The following is a 20,659-nucleotide window of genomic DNA, read 5'->3' as shown; positions in this document are numbered from 1 at the left end:
GCGCCCGCGCAGAGCCCGCCCTCCCTCCCCTCGGCATCCCGCGACGGCGCCGCTCCATTGGTCGCTGCTCGGGCTGCCTGGCTCTCCCCGCCGCTCCGGCCGGAGTCCAGCCTCGCCTCGCCCCAGCCCGGCCGCCTCCTCATCCCCGCGCCGGGCGGCTCCCCGGGCTGCCCTGAGGGAGCGAGCGCCGCGCCCCGCCGGAGAGGCCCCTGAGGCGGAGCTGCCAGGTGAGAGTCGGGGGGGGGGTCTCGGGCGGGCCTGGCGGGGGGGGGGAGGTGCGCGCGCAGCCGAGACCCCGCCGCCCCCTCGCGCCCCCCCCCCCAGCCCTCGGAGGAGACCCTGAGCCCGCGAGGAGCGGCGCCCGCGCTCTCCCCGGGGCGGGGGGGGGTCGTGGAATCGGTGAGAGGCAGAAGCGGGCCGGGGCCTCGTTCCCCCTCGGGGCGGGAGCAGGGGGAGCCGCGGAGGGCCGCCTCCCGTGCTGCTCCGAGCTCGTCTGCCCGGAGGGCTCTCCAGACTCGGCAGCCTGAGCGGAATTGGAATGATGGCAGACTTGTAAACAAGCATCTTTTGCTGCTTCCACTTCTCCGCTAAAATGAGTTGAAAAACATGTTAGGATGTCATTGCTGCTGAGGCTGTGAGAGTCCCGAAGTCTTGTGATGGTGCAAAGAGGTACCAGTCTGGGATGGTGAAAGGCACACAATGTAGGATTTCAGCTGTTATGAATGGGCAGATTGTGTCCTTTTTTTGCTTTTTTTAAACAGAAAGTGCTATAATGTAGTTCTTTGGCATGTGAAAATGTCGAGTTGGGATTAGTTGCAGTATTATTCTGTTTCATTGATTTTTCTTGGTAACTTCATTCTTTCCTTGGGGAGAGAAACTTTGCTTACTTGAAACAGATCAGGTGTTCTTTAGGACTTTGAGCTAGACTTCTTGTGACACAAATCAGGAAAATGTTTCTTAATATTACTTGCCGTTAATTTCTACAGGAAGCACGTGTGTTAGTTCACACTTGCAATATACAGTGGTACCTTGGGTTAAGTACTAAATTCGTTCCGGAGGTCCATTCTTAACCTGAAACTGTTCTTAACCTGAAGCACCACTTTAGCTAATGGGGCCTCCTGCTACTGCCGCCGGAGCACGAATTCTGTTCTCATCCTGAAGCAAAGTTCTTAACCCGAGGTACTATTTCTGGGTTAGCAGAGTCTGTAACCTGAAGGGTATGTAACCTGAGGTACCACTGTACTTGTCATTTGGGGGCGGGGAGAGATAACTTTTTCCAATTGTGGGTTTCAGAAAATCAAACATTCATATAATGCTAACTGGACTACTGCAATGCGCTCTACGCAGGGCTACTTTTGAAGGTGACACAGAAACTACAACTAATCTTGAATGTGGCAGCTAGACTGGGGACTGGGAGTGGCCGCCGAGACCAGTCCTGAAATACCTACTTTGGCTCCCTGTACGTTTCCGAGCACAATTCAAAGTGTTGGTGCTGACTTTTAAAGCCCTAAATGGCCTTGGCCCTGTATATATCGTTCAGCCCCGACACTGAGGTCCAGCACCAAGGGCCTTCTGACAGTTCCCTCACAGAGAGAAGTGAAGCTATAGAGAACCGGGCAGAGGGTCTTATCGATAGTGGCGCCTGCCCTGTGGAACGCCTTCCCATCAGATGGTCAACAAGATTAGTAACTATAAAGCCTTTAGAAGAAATCTGAAGGCAGCCCTGTATAGGAATGTTTTTTAACATTTAATGTTTTATTATGTTTTTATCTATGTTGGAAGCCATCTAGAGTGGCTGGGGCAACCCAGTCAGATGGGTGGGATACAAATAAAATTATTTATTTATTTTCCCTTAAATTTGGTCCATCCACTGCTTGTCAATCTAGTAAGCTAAATTGTACACCATAGTTCCCACTCCATTGTTTATTTAATAGGTCTATTTCATTCTTTTTGACAGGAATTGTCAAAGTAGCTTACATTTATAAAACCCAACAGATACACAAAAAATCATGTGCTCAGAAATGCAGGAGCAAGCATCAGATATTTCTTCCCATAGGGTAGTTGTTATAAGTTGGCTGGGAATGGGGAGTCTGGGGCCCAGTCCACCTGGACCATGCCCTTACAATATCTTGCCTGCCTTTCTCACTCCCTTTCCACAGTTGGCCCTGTGGGATTAGGGGAGAAGGGTATAGTTCAGCTCATGTCTATGGTTTAAGATATTCTCATCCAGACATTCTTAATTTTACGCACCTTTTATAATACTTTACTCTAGACTACATTTGCTTTTTCAAAGTAGGACTCTTGCTTTATTTGACTTCTAAATCAGAGCTGCCCTAAATCTTTTGTTGAGTTTGTCCCAAACAACTACTGTTGGTAGCTATAACCTGTGTTCCTAATGTTGTATATTGATAATTGATTGATTGTAGTGCTTAAGAAACCTAGCTGAAAGGAAATAGTGCAGTGGGTAGAAGGAAATAATGTGCTAGCCGCTTTATTAAACCGTATGGAAATCTCAATATGGCAGATTCTGGTGTATTATTCTTATTGAAGAATACTCTTTAAAAGTAATATTACAGATTATGTTCATGTTTATTCTGCAAATGGTGCTAGGCAGAAGAAACATTTTGAAATTGATCTTGTTAAGACTTGACTTCATCAGCTCCTAATGAAACTGAAGTTTAACAAAGATGCATGGAAACAACATTACATAAAATATGGCTTTGTCATCCCTCTAGAGTTTCCCATTAACTTCTGCTGAACAGATCAAATAGAGATAACATCTCTGAACTTAAATGACATTAGGCAGGATAAGATTTCACTATTTATGGGCTGTCCTTTGCTGCTGCCATGCTGGCTTCTAAAATGAATGGCAGAACACAACAGCTTTTCTCTGCTCTTGGATAGAATGGTTGGGGTGATTTATAACATAGAACACAACTACTTTTTAATATGATCATGAGACATCCAGAAAGTATAAAACAATACAGTTACATAAGAACAAGAATCATTTCCCAAATATAATTATAAATGAACCTCTTACATACGTACCTTAAGTATGTATTCAAACACAAAGAGAGTGGGTAATCTCATATACATTAAGTCTCATTTGAGACAAAATCACTCTCATCTCCTTCTCTGATCTTTCATATTTGTCAGTTTAAAATCCCTGATCACAACAGTATGTCGTGGTGAACTGTAGAAAAATAGCCAATGCTATTCTCCATAACTGTGTTCAAATGGTGTTTCTGGATCACAACTAGGATTGTCCTCAGTATCAGCTGATGCTCTTGCTCTTGCTCTCGTTTTGAAAAGATACCCAGTGCTTCATTTTTTAGGGGGGAAGGGAGCCAGCACTCACCATGAAGTTATTACAGGAAGTGCCACACTTTTAGCATTTTGGGGAGGAAAGGCACCAGCACTGCGTACCCTTGAGTACCCCAGGGAAAAAAGCACTGAATATACCTATCCGTATTCCGCAAATTATTTGTTTATACTACTGTATACTGTACTAAAATGTTTAAATGTTTATTTGATTGCCCTTGAATCTTTCCACCACACTTGCCATCCTCTCTTGCCACACCCATGTGCCACTTTGAGAACCACTGTTCTATGCTATCCCCATCACTTTATTTCTCTGTATTTTCCATAACAAATATATGTTATAATATATATTAGCTGATGTATAGTATGCTATTGCTTAACACTTGGCCAAATAATTCCTAGAAAGACTTCTGAGTAAGTGTATCAGTTTCTTCGAATGTAGCCCGTATAAATTGCTTCCTGTAGTCTGCCAGATAATTCTGTCATAAGAATTCCTATTCTGAGAGATTGTGTGCACCTTCAGAACTTTTGCTATGACTTCTAATCAGAACAAATTACAAATGGAGAACCAAGCAATCTTACAAAACCTACAATGAAAACAGGACCAGTAAAAAAATACCACTGTCCCTCAGACCTTGTGGGGGGCTGGACTATATTGGGGGGGATGAACGAATTCCTATGCCCCACAAATAACCCAGAGATGCATTTTAAATAAAATCACACATTCTACTCATGTAAAAGCACACTGATTCCCAGGCCGTCCGCGGGCTGGATTTAGAAGGCGAATGGGCTGGATCCGGCCCCCGGGCTTTAGTCTGCCTACCCATGCTCTAATGCCTGGGAGAATCAGGCTAGGCACCAGGCAAGCAACCTGGGGGGAACACATTCCAAAGTGAAGATGCAGTTATAATAATAATAATAATAAAGCCCTTTCTCTGACCATCTGCATGATCTCAGATTTGAAGGCATGTGGTGAAGTTTCTCTAGCAGTGGTGTCCAAACTTTTTTCAAAGAGAGCCAGATTTGATGAAGGGCCGACCAAAGTTGTTTACCCTTTTTTAGGATTGAAGTTTTTTTTTTTTTTTAGGATTTTAGCCCAGGAAATAAACTGCCACAGGGGCCGGATTAAACCGACCAGCGGGCCGGATTAGGGCCCCCGAAATGGACTTTGGACATGCCTGCTCTGTAGAGATGATGCTGTGAATTGCAGCAACCCTTTAAGAGACACCTCAAACCATTTTTAATGAGCAAGTAGGATTAGTATATAATGTATAGATGCCTGGATGTGAACTTTATGCAGGTCTGAATTGCGGAGTACACTATCCACTTGGAACAGTGTCTTTCAGAGATGTGGAAAGGTGGAATTGGCTGAGGATCCGTCACTGGACCTTTGTGGTGACACATAAACTTATCTGGAAACTTGTAATATTTCTTTCCCTGTTTGCAAGGAGCCTAAGCTCTATCTGGGGCTCTCCATTCCACCTTGGGGTAGGCAAGAAAAACTTCAGCAGCGAACTCTCTATGGTTGGTTCCTCCGAGGGAATCATTAATCTCTGAGGAGAAAAAGCCTTTCATCCACGAAAGCAGTCTTATGAAATTTTTTGAACTAAGGAAGGCCTCAGAACCAGAGAGATGGTTCCCCTTACTCACTGCCACCTGTTCTGGTGAGAATCTTGGAGAATCACCCAAGGCTGTGTGCCTGCAGTCTCCTCCTCTGCAGCAACATTGCGAGGAGCAAGGCTGCCCTGCGGAGGCAAAATCGTCCTGCATGCAGATGCAGTTGAAGGGCAGGAATGCGACTTGGGACACAGCAATCACAGCTCAAATCTCCCGGTTGGTGCTGAGACCCGGAAGTGCAGAGAGTGGGAAAGCACTAGACCAACAGCAATCACATATCTAGGAGCTTTTGGGGTCTCCTGAAGAAATGCTGAGTTGCTGAAACAAAATGGCAGACAACAGAGCAAGCGGGTGGGGAACATGACGAGAATGAAATAGAAATGAAGAAGCTGCGGGTGGACGGGGGACAGCTAACAGGAAAACACAGTGAAAAAACTCATTCAGAATGATGATCTAGCAAACAGGGAAAATCCACAAAAAACAAGTGTTTCTTTCCACACACAGAGAGAGACACAAAGATGCAACCATCCCTTGCAGCAGGCAGGGTCAGTCTGGAGAAACGGGAGGGCTCCTCCCCTCTGGAAAGGACATGGCAAGCTGAAGACCCTGCCTGTCTCCAGTCGGGAGGGTCATCCTATCAGGAGTGGCATCCCCCTCCATCTGGTAAACATTGCCCTGCGCCAGCCAGATAGTGGAGATGTCAGTTGCCAAATGTGACAACAAGACATCTTCACTTGGTCACGGTTGGACCCGTGGCAGGCGTGAAACGCACCTGGTGCCTGGGGAATTTCGAACACTGTGCCTGGTACCTTCCCATAAGTGAGGATTTGTAGATTCTTTTTTTAAAAAAATAAATAAATTTTTATTAGTTTTACGTAAAGTTATACACAATAACCGTAACCATTCCAAAACATGAAAATAAAAAAGGTTCTTTCGAATCTTCAGACCTCCTTCCTTCACTCCATGGATTCCATTTCAAAGGGTTTATTCTTTTTTTCCTGCGTCTTTTACCGTTATCCATCTATTACATAATCATAGTAACCAAAGTTCATTTCACTTTACAAGTGTTATTGTATTCCTGCCAATGATTTCAACTGTCTACAGTGGTCTTTTAAATATAGTTTTAAGAATACCTGGTCTTCCTTGTTTCCTTGTTTCCCCGTCAGCCTTGCTATTTCTGCGTATTCCATCAGTTTGGTCTGTCACTCTTCTCTGGTCGGTACTTCTCCTTCTTTCAATCTCTGGGCTAGAAGCATCCTTGCTGCCGTTGCTGCATACATGATAGGTCTTTTATTTTGTTTTGGTAGTTCCTCACCTATTATACCTATCAAAAAAGCCTCTGGTTTTTTAACAAAAGTTTTCTTAAACATTTTCATTTACTCATTATATATCATTTCCCAGAACACCTTTACCATTCCACAGGACCACCACATATGATAAAAGGTACCTTCTTTCCTTTTACATTTCCAGCATAAATTTGAGCTGGTTCTATACATTTTCGCAATTTTAATCGGAGTCAGATACCAACGGTACAGCATTTTCATATAGTTTATATATATAGTTTCAACGAACAGCAAGCTGTAAACTTCAATCCTCTTTCCATAACTTTTCCCATGATGAAAGTTGTAGATCTCTTGCCCAATGTATCATCACTGATTTAAGTTCTTCATCTTTAGTAAACCATTCCAAAAGTAATTTATACATTTTTGAAAATAATTTCACATTATTTTCCAACAGATCCCTTTCAAACCTTGACATCTCTGTCAAAATCCTTTTTTTATCTACAGTGGTACCTCGGGTTACATACGCTTCAGGTTACAGACTCCACTAACCCAGAAATAGTACCTCAGGTTAAGAACTTTGCTTCAGGATGAGAACAGAAATCATGCGGCAGCAGCAGGAGGCCCCATTAGCTAAAGTGGTACCTCAGGTTAAGAACTGTTTCAGGTTAAGCACGGACCTCCGAAACAAATTAAGTACTTAACCCAAGTTACCACTGTAATTTGAAAACATCATTTAATTGATGATATTGTAACCAATATGTTAATAACTTTCTAATGTCTTCAAAAAAATTCAATTTTAATTGGTCTTCCACTTCTACTAGCAATTCTTTGTAAGTTGCCTAACCACCTCTCATATTTATTTTGTGACCGATATTGTTTCTAATGGGGAGAGCCACCATGGTGTCCTCCACTCTAATAGATTTTTATACCTCTCCCATACCTCTTGTCAATTTCAGGAATCCCTTATGCAGTCTTGTTTTTCCATACCATCAACATGCATGCCACCCATACCTGTTTCATGACCTAACAGGTCTAATATATCTGTATTTTTAACACTATCCAATCCCAAAGCCAGCATAGGCAGGGCGCTTCATAATATAACTTCAAGTCTGGCAGGGAGAAGCCACCTCTTTCTTTAGAGTCTATCAACAACTTATATTTAATCCTTGGTTTTTTATCATGCCAGATAAATTTAGATATATTTTTTGCCATTCTTTAAAGTGGCCTGCTCTACTGATCACAGGTATTGATTGAAACAGAAATAACATTCTTGGTAGCACATTCATTTTTATAACTGATATCCTTCCCCAGAATGATAAATTCATCCTTCCCCACAGCTCTATTTTTTATTTATTTATTTCCATGTAGGCATGTAATTGTCCTTAAAGATACTTATATTTTTTGTGGTTAACCACACCCCTAGGTATTTGACCTTCTTTTTTACACTTAATTCTGTGATCTGTTGTAGTAATTCTTTAGATTATACTGTCATGTTTTCACCAAAATTTTGTTTTTTATTTTATTAAGCTTAAAACCAGCAACTTGTCGAAACTCCTGAATCTTTTCTAATACCTTTGGTACACTTACCAAAGGTTCCTCCACTGTTATTACAAAGTCATCTGCAAAGGCTTTCAGTTTGTATTCTCTCTTCCCCACCGTAATTCCTTTTACTCCATCATCTGCTCTTATGTTCCTTGCCAGGATTTGTGGATTCAAATAGTAATCAAGCACTGGCATTGGAAGAAGTTGTTATTGTTAGTGGTTCTTGTAAGCCCTTTTAGGCTGAAGAGCTGGATAGAAAGTTTGCATCAATACAAAGAAACTTCTCATTCTGAGCTTTCCCCAGATCAGGTTTGTGGGGTTTGATCATGTCATGAATCCAAAGTGAGTGTCTTCTGTTATTTTTGTGGCCATTGAACACACTCATTTGTTGACAGGTGGCACCCCTTTAAAAATAGTTTAATAGGTTAATTATCCCGTTGTGCATCTATAGCATAACTTACATATTGTATGGGATTTCAGTTTGAGCTTTTCAATTTGGTTTTCAAATTATCAAGATAAGGTGTTTTTTGGTGTGTGTTTTGAGACTCTTACTTGAAAAAAGTGTATAGTTCCTTCCAGATGCATTATCATCTCCATCTTGATTTACTATGCTCCATTCTTGACTGTTCATCAGTTAAAATAATTATTGGAAAAGCCAAATTGTACTGTATGCAGAAGAGCCACCTGGACTGTGAAACGGCAATATCTTTAGAGCAGGGACAGGAAATCTGTGGCCTTCCAGGTGTTGTCTGATTACCACTCTCTTGACCAATGTCCATGCTGTCTGGTAATGATGGGAGTTAGAGTACAACAACATCTGGGAAGCCGCAGGTTCCCCATTTCCTGCTTCAGAGAGAAAGAAGATCTGTTAGGAAGTTGCCTAATTGGTTTCAACCTGACTATTTTTTCTTAACTTGGATGCAACACACAGAGCTGCTTAACAGATGCCTAAAACCATGCTATTGACGAACTTGAATTATTTATCCTAATATTGCTTTTGAAATAACTAAAATATATCAGAATTTGAACTGCTTTAAAAATTACCAATTTAAGAGTTCATAGGAAGCACTGTTAATAGTAGGTAAGCCCTTTATTTAACATGCTCCTATTTCTTAATATAATCAGAAAGAGGGTAATTTCTGCAGTGGTATACTAATAGTAAAATTCTCTTCCCGGACAAATTATCCTGGCATTGACATTCCTTCCAACGTATACTCTGATGTATACTCTGATGTATGCTTTCTTTTCTTACCTGACTGTACAGACTTGTATGTTGGCTTTTTATTTTTGTAAACAGCTTTCAATAAAACTTTAAGTTGAAGAAATGTGTATACATTTCTTAAATAACTATCTAGTTTTGTTTGATATTACTGGCTTCTCAGAAAGATATAAGCACTGACCAAGTACTAACCTATAACAACCTAACATTTGCCTAACATTGAAAAAGAAAAATAGAATGACAAGTCTTTAAACGAGAATCAGTTGGGTGATAGCATACTTCACAATGGACCCATTGAAAAATGTGGACTTAAGTTCGTAATGTTTGCTGATTTTGGTGGCTAATTCTTGTTTTGATGGTTTGATGTTTAGCTTAGATGTGAAAAGTTTTTTTGTTCTGCAAATCTAGACAGGCATATGAATCCCTGGTCTGTTAGTGTTTGATAACATGCATGTATGGGAATCTTACTAGAAGCTCACACTTTTCTCTCTTATTTCAGATTGGAAGATGAATAATCTTTCGTTTAGTGAACTGTGCTGCCTATTCTGTTGTCCACCATGTCCAGGAAAGATTGCTTCCAAACTGGCATTTTTGCCCCCAGATCCTACATACACACTGATGTGTGATGAAAGTGGGAGTCGCTGGACTCTACATCTTTCTGAACGAGCAGACTGGCAATATTCCTCTAGAGAAAAAGATGCCATTGAATGTTTTATGACTAGAACCAGCAAAGGTAACAGGATTGCCTGCATGTTTGTGCGTTGTTCCCCTAATGCCAAGTATACTTTGCTCTTCTCGCACGGGAATGCTGTTGACCTGGGCCAAATGAGCAGCTTCTACATAGGACTTGGTTCACGGATTAACTGCAACATATTTTCATATGATTATTCTGGATATGGAGCAAGTTCTGGAAAACCAACCGAGAAGAATTTATATGCTGACATCGATGCTGCTTGGGTAGCTCTTAGAACAAGGTAAATAGAAATGCATTATTTGTATGTGTATATGCATATGTATTTATGTTTAATTTGGATAAATGTTTCCATTTAATCAGGTGAGCTTTGTACATCAGTAGTCTGTCCCATATTTTGCCCTTTCACCTATCAGGAAGAGAGAGAGAATAATACTAATTCATTAAATAGCAAAGAAAAATAACAGTTTATATTGGCAGAGCCCATAGCAAATGGATTAGTTATTTAGTAATTTTACATCAAGAAGGAGAGCCAAGTAAGAGTCTTCTTGCTCAAATTCTTACTGCTGATTCATCTGTTTAGAAAATATATATTTCTGTTCTGAAACTGAACCATTTCAGTCCAGTGGAGATGGAGTGTTTGAATGTTTCATTATTTCAGAAAAGAATCTGCAGATGTAGAGTCTGCATATTAAGAACTGGAATTCTAGCCAGCCTTCTTTTTGGCTTGCACACCTATAGCCATTCATTTGTGTTTACCAACACTGGGGGTCCTTTTCTAAACAAATGGCTCTGAATTCTTAAAAGGCAACTTTTCAGTCCAGCTGACTTTAAGCAAGTCTTGCAAATCTTAGGTTTCCTGTTCGCTGCCATCTTTCCATTCACTTACATTTACATACATCTGTGTATACATTCAGACACAAGCATACCCACTAATTTTCTGATAAATTCCAATTTGTCAACTCCCCACTTTCTTCTTGTAATTGTGGCTGTCACTCCTCACTGTTCAAGGATGGAAGAGACACTTTCTTTCTCCATGATGTTTTTGACCCAAAGAGTGAGCACTCTGCAGCTGTGTGTACGGCCTCTCTGACCAGTAAGGGTTAAGCTGTGCGTGTGTCACACGTTCCAGGCTGGAAACAGCATTGTAGTGCTAATTACTCTTTGAGAGATAAAATAGAGTTTTTGGAGACTAGGACATGTTATTTACCTTGGACCAATTGCTATTGGCCCTAGTAAGTAGTGAATTGCTTCTTCAAGTGTCACTGGAAGAAACAGGCAACATTTGTGAAAACCTGAAACTCAAATCTCTCAAATGTCTACTGAAGTTAGATATTGTTTAAAAGTTGAACAACTAAGGGTGCTTTCTGATCAAATAGTTAAGATTTCTTTAATATGAGGAGGCTGTTGTTTGTCCTTCATTTAAAGGAAATATACATTTAGACTGGTTGATATTTCTGAGGCATTGTGCAGAGATTAACTACTTTCTGCATTCATTATCTACAGGTGAATTTTTAAGACCTTTCTACTGCCAGGTATTTATCCTCTGCAGTGATCTAACATTTTAATTACTAGAAAATAAATCTAAGAGTAGGAAGAAGCTTTTAGGCTTGGTTCTGCTCTACCTTCTAACCTTTTTTCCACCTGGTAGAACATTTGCATTTTAAATACTTGCATATCTATAGATTTATGAGTAAAAATAGAGCTATATTTTTATTGTATAGGTTTCTGCATAAAATAGTGTAGAAAAAATGTGCAAATTGTATATTTTGCTAAGATTTGTGCAGCTTTTTGTGTTCTGATACTTACTAGGATCTGGTCATGCACGTATTGACTAGAAGTGTGTCGGTAAAACTGGATGTTAAGTGAAAGGATCTGGTAGTTGCACAGATACTGCAAAACATTCCCTGTCCTACAAGTTCCTGGGAGTCTTTCTCAGAAACCTTTTGAATTCATATGGCTCCAAACATTTAGGGAGTGATTCAGTGTCGTGTGACTGGGTGTCAGCTCCTCCATTGAGACTTCTCCTGTCTGCCTTTCCCTGTCCCCGTGGGACCATCCATAACAGATTGGGGAGGGCTTGAGGGGGAGAAGAAGCTGAACGTCTGGTTGTACAAGTAGATTTCCTTTGCACAAGAGAATGAACATCATTGAGTGTCCCCTTAAGAGATTTATTTTATAGCAATAAGGGCTAGTTTTTGATAGTCATGAGTAACACATATATGGTAGTTGAGTGGTGGTATTAAAACAACTTTATAATGAGGCAAGACAGGCATTTTTTGGGAGGGTTTCCTATCATTGGTAAATTCAAAATTGGAAGTGAGACTTAAATTTGAACAGAGAAAGTGATAGTTGTGGTGTGCAAGTATATTAAGTTTGTTACAAAAGTAGAACATTACTGAGGATTCTGTGTTGTGGTAGTCAAAGATCCTAAGCTTAAAAGCTGCATATTGAAAGCTTTGGGTATGGTTCCAAAGTTACAAGCCTGCCTCCCCAACCCCACCATTATTCACCTGCTGTTTTTCTATTTACCCTAAGATTTATATGCCTGCCAAAATAATTATACCAAAGAACATTCACAATATGCACTCATATAGGTTGTGAGGCTAACACCAACATTTTCTTTATTGTTTCCTCCTTTCTAATATGGAGCTAGGAAACAGAAGAGAGAATGGAAAAAATCTCTTCATCCTTAAATTGTTTCCTAAACATTTTTAATGATTCATTATCTACAGTCTGGCTGCCCATAACTTTTATAACAAATGGTATTGTCAATATACTGTAGGCAGTGCCATGAGCCCTTTGATTATAGAAGTCTGCCATTTTAGCCAGTCGACATTAAATTAGTATCGCTCTTTCAAAGACCTAAGCACAAGCTATTCAAAATCATATTGCTGTAATTTAACTGGTGTGTACTCTGCACCAACTGCCGTGTTCTAATTTTAATTTTATGTAATAATCATTCTCTCCATATTGTGTATGTTCAGGCATGAGTACTGTTGCATAAAACAGCACCTCTCATTCATGCAAGGGGGCATTGGTAGCCTTGGGGGACCCCAGGGTTTGCCAAAGTACAATTTCTTGCCTTTGGAGAAAATTAGTTGATGCTGTAAAACACCCACACACACCCTTGCTGCTGTATTTTATTAATGATTGGTTTTAAGTATTGTACCGTATTGGCCCGAATATAAGACACACCTGCAAATAAGCCCCACCTTTAAAATTCAAGGCTTATTTGCGGGTGTGGCCCACCTCCCAGCACTACCGCCCTGAACGGGGGTAGCTGGAGCTGAGCGCCCCTCTCCCCAAGCCGGCACCAATGCTCGATTTTGAGTGTGCTGTGCACCCGCCTCCTGGCACTACCGCCCTGGGCGGAGGGGGGAGCAGCTGGCGCCGGCACTTGCTTCCGAGTGCGCTGCGTGCCTGCCTCCCAGCTCTACCGCCCTGAATGGGGGGCAGCCAGCGCCCTGTTCCCCAAGCCAGTGCTTGGTTCCAAGTGCGCTGCGTTCCCACCTCCCAGCTCTACCGCCCTGAAAACTTAGTGTTCTATGGCCAGCGAACAGTTAGAATGAAGTACCACGCAGAAGGGATGACTGGCTGCTGGCATGGCCAGTGAACAAGAGCTCTCCAAACTGCCATATTTTGCTGCCGATCCCACCAGTGTATCCTGCTTTCTAGCTTTGTTTCATGTTTGATACAATGAGTGCCTATTGGGTTTGAGTTGGTTGTAGTATGAAGGAAAAATGTTTTCTGTGTCTAAAAGGAGCAATTGGAGAGTAACTGGAAGGTTTGAGTCCCTCTTAGTTTGCTTGTCCAACTTCACAAGAGACACCACGCTAACAGTAAGTGTTAGCACTTGTATAGTGAATTCAGGTGTTCAGAATGTTTCACATGGGTTCCCTAGTTGTAATCCTAGCGACCCTGCAAGATGGCTTCCCTCCACCTGGTGCCTGCCTCCAGGTGCTTTGGATTGCAGCTCCCTCCAGCCACATTGCCAATGGGGTTGGTGAAGCTCAGAGAGGGAGGACCTTCCACAGCATGAAAGTTCATGGGGAACCTTCTAGAGGGGTCCTGCCAATGGTGGGTGCAGTCAGAGGCAAAAGTGGGTGGACTCTTAACCTTGTTACAGTTGGCTACATTTCAGTCAAGCAAAAATCAGGTTTCTGTGCACACATTATCACAGTTGAAGGTCAAGGTTTTTGCTAGGCAGAAGCACTTGCAGAGATCCCAAAGCAGGCCAGTAAAGGGGGTCACCCAGAGGGAGTCCTGAGAGTCAGATAGAGAAGCCTGGAGGTCCACTGTGGAATTTGCTCCCACAAGATGTGGTAGTGTCCATGAACGTGGACAGCTTTAAAAGAGACTTCACAAATTTGCCTAATCCTATGTTTTGCCTCCCCTGTCAGAGGCAGCTCTCTACGTACCAGCTGCTGGCAATAACAAGTCAAGAGCTGTTGCGCTCCTGTGTTCTCTGCAGGCTTCCCATAGGCATCTAATTGTCCAATGTAAGAACAGGATGCCAGACTAGATGGGCCTTTGGCCTGATCCAGAACAGCTCTGGTACATTTCCCCTTCTTCCTTTCTCACAGTTGATTCCAGCGGCATAGCAGAATGGCTTGACTTCCTTCAGTTCAATAGTAGCCTGCTGTGTGGCAGTGAAGGGGAGCAACACTGGGAAGTATTTAAGGGGTTCTCTGTCGCCTGGACACAGCCACTTGTAATACAGTATTTCTCCATAGAAATGTATTTGCCTGCCTTTTTATTACCTTCCCCTTCTGGCACACCCTCCAAGATAGGTAATAAGGCTTGGATATGGTTTTGGTTGCCCTTTTTAGACTAGTTTAGAAAATGTGTGTTTGTAAATAGTTTTTATTCCTGAATTTGAGAAAGAAATACAGACACTTCTGCCATGCAAATAGTGAATGCCACTTTTATACAGTATGTGCAGCCTGTTTTTAAAAAGGAGCAGCATCTGCTGCATTTATTGGGTCTCAGAAGTATAATGTTTTACCTATACCTTTAAAAAAAAACCTATTTTTTTAAAGCAATTAATTTTATCACAAATTGCAGTATTTGCAGAAATCAAGTTATTTCCTTGATGAAAGAAGGAAAAATGATTTATGCTTTGGAGTTTGTATGAGTTTTCTGAAGTGAACATTTGTATATTCAGTAATTTTACTCATGGAATAACATGCTACTTCCTTTTCCAGGTACGGAATCCGCCCTGAAAATGTGATTCTGTATGGACAAAGTATCGGAACGGTGCCGTCTGTGGATCTTGCTGCTCGTTATGAAAGTGCTGCTGTAATTCTTCATTCTCCTCTGACCTCTGGAATGCGTGTGGCTTTTCCTGATACCAAGAAGACCTACTGCTTTGATGCATTTCCAAAGTAAGCTGTAGTATTTTCATACAGTTAGATGAACCATCTAGTAAGCACTTTGTAAACAATGAGTAGGGAAGTCACTAAGCTTAAAACAAAGAAGCCTTAATCCGTTCAAAGCTGCTTGATTTTGATTTTTGCTGTGAATGAGACTGTTTAAAATGTTGTGGTTAAAACAATCCCCCCCCCCCCCCCGGTCGTCAAACTAGTAACTTCCATATGAATACTTAATACTTTCTAGTATGCCTCAACAGTCTCTCTGTTGGCATTGTGTCAGTTAAATAAGGCACACTTCAGATAAACAAAGAATTCAAAGCTAACAGGTGATAGCCAATATCCGCTAGGGTGGAGGGGCTTACCCTTCCTCTCAAGACCCTGCACTCCCCGCATCTGCTGTGGAGGGACCACCAACTTGCTGGATCAGATTTGGCAGGCATACAGGCAGCTGCCAGGGAGCTTGGAAGGGGGCGCCTCAGTCTTCTCACCAAAGCCCACCCCCCTGACAGGCAGGCCCAGCTGGATATTGCCCAGTGTGCATCGAGAACTGTTTGTGAAGTTGTATACCTTTGCATACTGATTTGTTTTTTTGTGTTCCTATAGCATTGACAAGATCTCTAAAATTACATCCCCGGTGTTAATAATCCATGGGACTGAAGATGAAGTGATTGACTTTTCACATGGCCTAGCATTATTTGAGCGCTGCCAAAGACCCGTTGAGCCACTGTGGGTAGAAGGGGCGGGACACAATGATGTTGAGCTTTATGGACAGTACCTTGAAAGATTAAAACAGTTTGTATCACAGGAACTGGTGAATTTGTAAATTGCTTTATATATTATTTGCTGTTGAATTTCATGGCAGAACTGTAGATCTTTATAGCCACAGCATAAAACCTGATGGTTTTGTTTTCAAATTGGGTCACTTGCCTTCAAGCGTGTACAGGTAATGATTTGTAAACCTAATTAATGAAGATTTTAATACCAGTATTAGCTGGAACAGTGGATGTTGGGGACAAGCGTGTGTAGTTCATCTATTTTTTGCAAGTTTTCTTAGACTAATACATAAGTCAATTTGAAAGTTTTTCTTAAGATGTACAAAAACCATAGAAAGGAAGGAAAATTTTAATTATGTAAAATCAAATGCTGTAAAAGTGTTGCCAAATGCTTTAGCATATCAAACAAGTTTATATACGATATTTTTAAAACATCTCAAACTGTACTGTGATCTACTCTGCTGCACAGGTATAATTGAAGCAGTTGTAAAGTATAAATAGGCATTATATTTGAAGGAATAGGAAAAAGGAAAAACAACCACTGGAATTTACAGGCCCTATTATATAGGGAGCAAGTCAAAACATGTGTTTTATTATCTTTCATGTCTTGTTCTCAATGTTTTTCTCTTTTCCTGAATGACTAATGGCCAAAAATGCTTATTTAGCCATTTGTGTTGCTCTGCAAAACAAAGGCACAAAATTGTGATTTTTGAACTACCCCTGTTAACAGGGTACATATTAAAGTAACTAAATGCAGTGGTTTCTCTTAAATTGGTATGAAATATGAATATCATTGTAAGTGGCCATTTTGAAAATCATCATGTAAAAAAACAGAACTTGGATAATAATAAACTAATATTTCTCTAACTTTTTTGTACTGGCAAACATGCAAAGTTGCAGTTGTCATTTCAGATTTGATTTGAATGTTTGTAAGTGTAGGACTAATTGTTTCAATTATTATGAAAAACCTACTAATGTACTCCTATATAGTGAAATGAATGTTAACAACTTATAGTAAAATAAGTTGCCTTTCCCTTGAAATTTTTTTGCTTGAATAAAATATAAAATAGACCTAAAATGTAGCCTAATTTGTAAACAAAGTAATACTCAAATACACACTGTGCTTCTCATTTTAAAGCCTTACATAGTTTACTTGTTTGGCTCGTTTTTGTGATTGTCTGGGGAAAATGTATTCTGTATTGTGAATGCCTAGATTCTGATATGTTTAACTCAAATAACAGAAATTCCACACACTTGATACTGAGCTTTTCCTGCAAAGCATAAACAGCAAAGTTCCTGACATAGCACAATTCCCTATGTGACTAAAACATCTTGCCAAAATCTGCTGCTTCCATTATCTTGACCTCTTTCTCCAGCTCTTTGCTATTTTCATAATCCATTTCTACTTGAGAGAGTCAGCTTGTCTCAGTATACACTTTGCTTAAATGAAGTCATGCTAGCTTTTAATTAAAGCTTAGAGTAGCTTTAATGTTTTCATAAATGAAGGAGTGGACATATTAAGCATACAGGGTAAATGATTTATGGCTTGTCACAGTGCGTAGCAAATATGCTGAAGTTACTGGTTGGATTCAGAGGTGTATCCTATTGGTCCGTCCTACTGTATATAAACAAACATCATGCAATATAGTAACACATTTTGTGCCCCTCCCCAATAAACAGAACAAATTCTGCCATGATCTCCGTCCGTGTTGCAGGCAGTCCCCCTGTTCCACCTGCATCGCACTGAAGTTGTTCCTTGACTATGTGGAGGAGAGTCAGTTGCAGCAGGTGGGAGGGGGGTGGCTAAGCAAGCAGACAGCATCTATGAACTGAACTGCAGTTGTGCTAGTTGAGTTAAAAACTTTCTGCTGTTGCTAATTGAAAGAACACACACTCTGTGCTTAAGACTTTATAGATGCCATTATGATTCTGTTTGTTAAATAAGTTGAGACTACAAATTAGAAATGTATGCACTAGCGAAGCATCATACTCTTTGAGGTAGTTTGACTCGACATAATGTTAAGTGCCTATGTAAATTTTGGCTTACAATACTGCAAAATATGCATACATTCATATTAGCTTGGCCTTTGAAAGTGTCACTGAACTTACTGGAGCTGTTGTATACCGTGAAAGTTGAGTTTTTGTAGCTTGATAAGGGACTATAAGGTACGCGGGTGGCACTGTGGGTTAAACCACAGAACCTAGGGCTTGCTGATCAGAAGGTTGACGGTTCGAATCCCTGCGACGGGGTGAGCTCCCGGTGCTCAGTCCCAGCTCCTGCCCACCTAGCAGTTCGAAAGCACGTCCAAGTGCAAGTAAATAAATAGGTACCGCTCCGGCGGGAAGGTAAACGGCGTTTCCGTGCGCTGCTCTGGTTCTCCAGAATCGGCTCAGTCCTGCTGGCCACATGACCCGGAAGCTGTATGCTGGCTCCCATGGCCTATAGAGCAAGACCAGCACGCAACCCCAGAGTTGTCCGCGACTGGACCGAACGGTCGGGGTACCTTTACCTTTTTAACTTTACAGGTATCTCTTTACTCCTCTGCACTAGTGAAATAAAAATGTTTAGTTGTTATACTTTACTGAAAGCAGAAATCTATTTAGTCATCAAACTCCAGCTTCACTCCTGTGTATTGTTTAAACATTCAGTAGTTCTAGAGAAGCTCTGCTAAATTTTCTTCTATCTGGTCACTTTGTCAGAAATCCATCCCTCAAACATCATTCCTCAAATTGTTTTTATCCAGATGCCCTGTTTTGACATGAGGGGGCAATTGGCTCAATTAATTGCTGAGAGAAAGCTTAACAGTTGACTTTCACCTCATATTAGTACAAGACATATAAGACTGTGTTCTTTGTTTTCTGTTTGTCTGTTCTGTATGATTCAAAACCTTAATAGTTTTTCACATGAAAAGCTGCTCCAATAAAACTCAACTTAATTCTAAAGTACACCATCACAGAAACTTACATTTATTCTAGGGGTTGTTTTATTTTTTTTAATGAAGTAAAATCAGGGCAGCGATATAGGTGGCCATATAATAGCTGTTAGAGCTAACCGGGGTTGGTAACTTAACTTAGTTAGTCTACATGTGAAATCCACATTTGTCTTTGGGTAAAGCAGCTTGTAAATCCATGGTAGGATTACAGTTGTATTATTAATATATAACTTATAGTTGTGTAGGAAGCTAACTTTTATTATGTCCACACTATCCCACATTTCTGATTGTAGCTGTGAAGAATGTGGGAGAATTTACCTCACTGTATAGCTTGATGCTACAACCAGCCCCCCCCCCCCCGGTTGGCGCTGCCTTACAGTGACTTGACCAGTGGCGGCTATGTGCCATTGTCCTCTCCTGTCCATCCTGGAGGGTGTTGTGGGCAAAATGATCCATTTTTATCGGCTAGTAAAGGGGCAGGCTGCAGCCTCTGGATGTGGTTGGCCAGCAGATAGTAATTAGTGTGAAAAAGCATTAATATACTTCTCCCCCCCCCCCCTTTTGTATTTAGAGAAGTATGATGTGTTTTGCCATGCCAGGACTAATTCCTAATGATTTAACAAACTTGGGTCATGCCCAACATATTAGCTGCGGAAACATTGATGCAGCCTAGTAATCTACACATAGACTACCATAATATACCTTTTGAAAATACTGGAAATAAGTTCAAATTTGCTTATGCTTAGTTAGAATCAAATTAGACTACTCAAAACACATTTTGCACAAGGCATTGTGGAGGGGATGGGATTGGGGTTGGGCTTTTGGTCAAGAGCGGTAAGTATGGCTTCTAAAAATGTATTTACAGTAGAGCTCTGCATGGGCATTAAAGCCAAGCCCTGTCACCCAGCATACACTCCATAGTTCCAAGTAAGGCTTGATGCTCATTCCGTACTGATACTTTTTAAATATATACAGTATAGGGCTGATAGTGGCAACTGGGATAACTTTTGCAAATGATCACTGCATCTTTTCACTGTCAAGTGAAAGGGTAGTGGCCAGAAAAAGCTTGTCATCTTTATTTTAGAACTGGTGCTAAAAAGCAGTATGAACTACAGACTAGGAGATTCATTTCATTCCTGTGCATTATAAGCTTGGCAACTCTTGATGTTCATGATTTTGGGGGAATGAAGGTGGTTGAGTTGGATCCTATAGCCTGAGAGCAAAATGGGCACATGATGTGTGACTTCAGGCTGAGCACTACCTCAAACTGGTCTGGTTACTTAGGGATATTTGAGACCCTCACAATTGAAAGTGTGCTTCGAATACAATTATGGAAGTGTTGCTTTGGTAAAGAGGTTAATCTAATGTTTCTACAGGCAATGCAAGGAATTATCTGAAATGGAAACTATTTGCATTGACTTAAATCTAAACCACGTTAATGCTACTAATGTTTGCTTTGTGTTATTTCTTTTCTCTTAAAATTCGGTTTATCTAAAGTTGGGTCTAAGCTTTACCCACTGTTAACTGTTTAAACATTCTGCTGATTATTGTACATGAAGACAACTCAAAGACAACACAAATAAAGCCTATCTTTTGACTATTTCATTGTTTCAACATTTTTGTTGTGATTCTTTACAGCTTTACAGAAACTGATTGGAGCAAATGTTCATGAGATCATACATTTATTGTATATGAGCCAGTGGATGCTAAAGGTGTATTAGTACAAACATCATTTAGAATATGAAGATGGATTTGGTTTTTGCTACCTAGGAATTAGCAAATCATTTCATACCTGTAATATATAAAGTCTATACAAAAAAATACCCTTTGCCCCTCTGTCGTGGAAGCATATTAGTATAGTATAAGTAAGTACCCTACGCCATGGCTGATATAAGGTTGTATATG

At 40.8% G+C, this 20,659-nt stretch overlaps 1 protein-coding gene across 1 annotated transcript; it reads left to right on the top strand.

The window, feature by feature from the left end:
* Positions 1 to 105: 105 nt before the first annotated feature.
* Positions 106 to 20,354, top strand: ABHD17B (abhydrolase domain containing 17B, depalmitoylase). The gene is made up of 4 exons (XM_081881092.1): positions 106 to 227; positions 9,482 to 9,956; positions 14,881 to 15,060; positions 15,652 to 20,354. Exons 2-4 carry the CDS (start codon positions 9,490 to 9,492, stop codon positions 15,869 to 15,871), a joined length of 867 nt encoding a protein of 288 aa, XP_081737218.1. The 5' UTR covers positions 106 to 227; positions 9,482 to 9,489; the 3' UTR covers positions 15,872 to 20,354.
* The last annotated feature ends 305 nt before the right edge of the window (positions 20,355 to 20,659 follow it).

Source organism: Podarcis erhardii (assembly GCF_964252035.2).
Source record: "Podarcis erhardii genome assembly, chromosome: 11".
Classification (NCBI taxonomy): Eukaryota; Metazoa; Chordata; class Lepidosauria; order Squamata; family Lacertidae; genus Podarcis; species Podarcis erhardii.
This window is presented reverse-complemented; position numbering and strand designations above follow the sequence as displayed.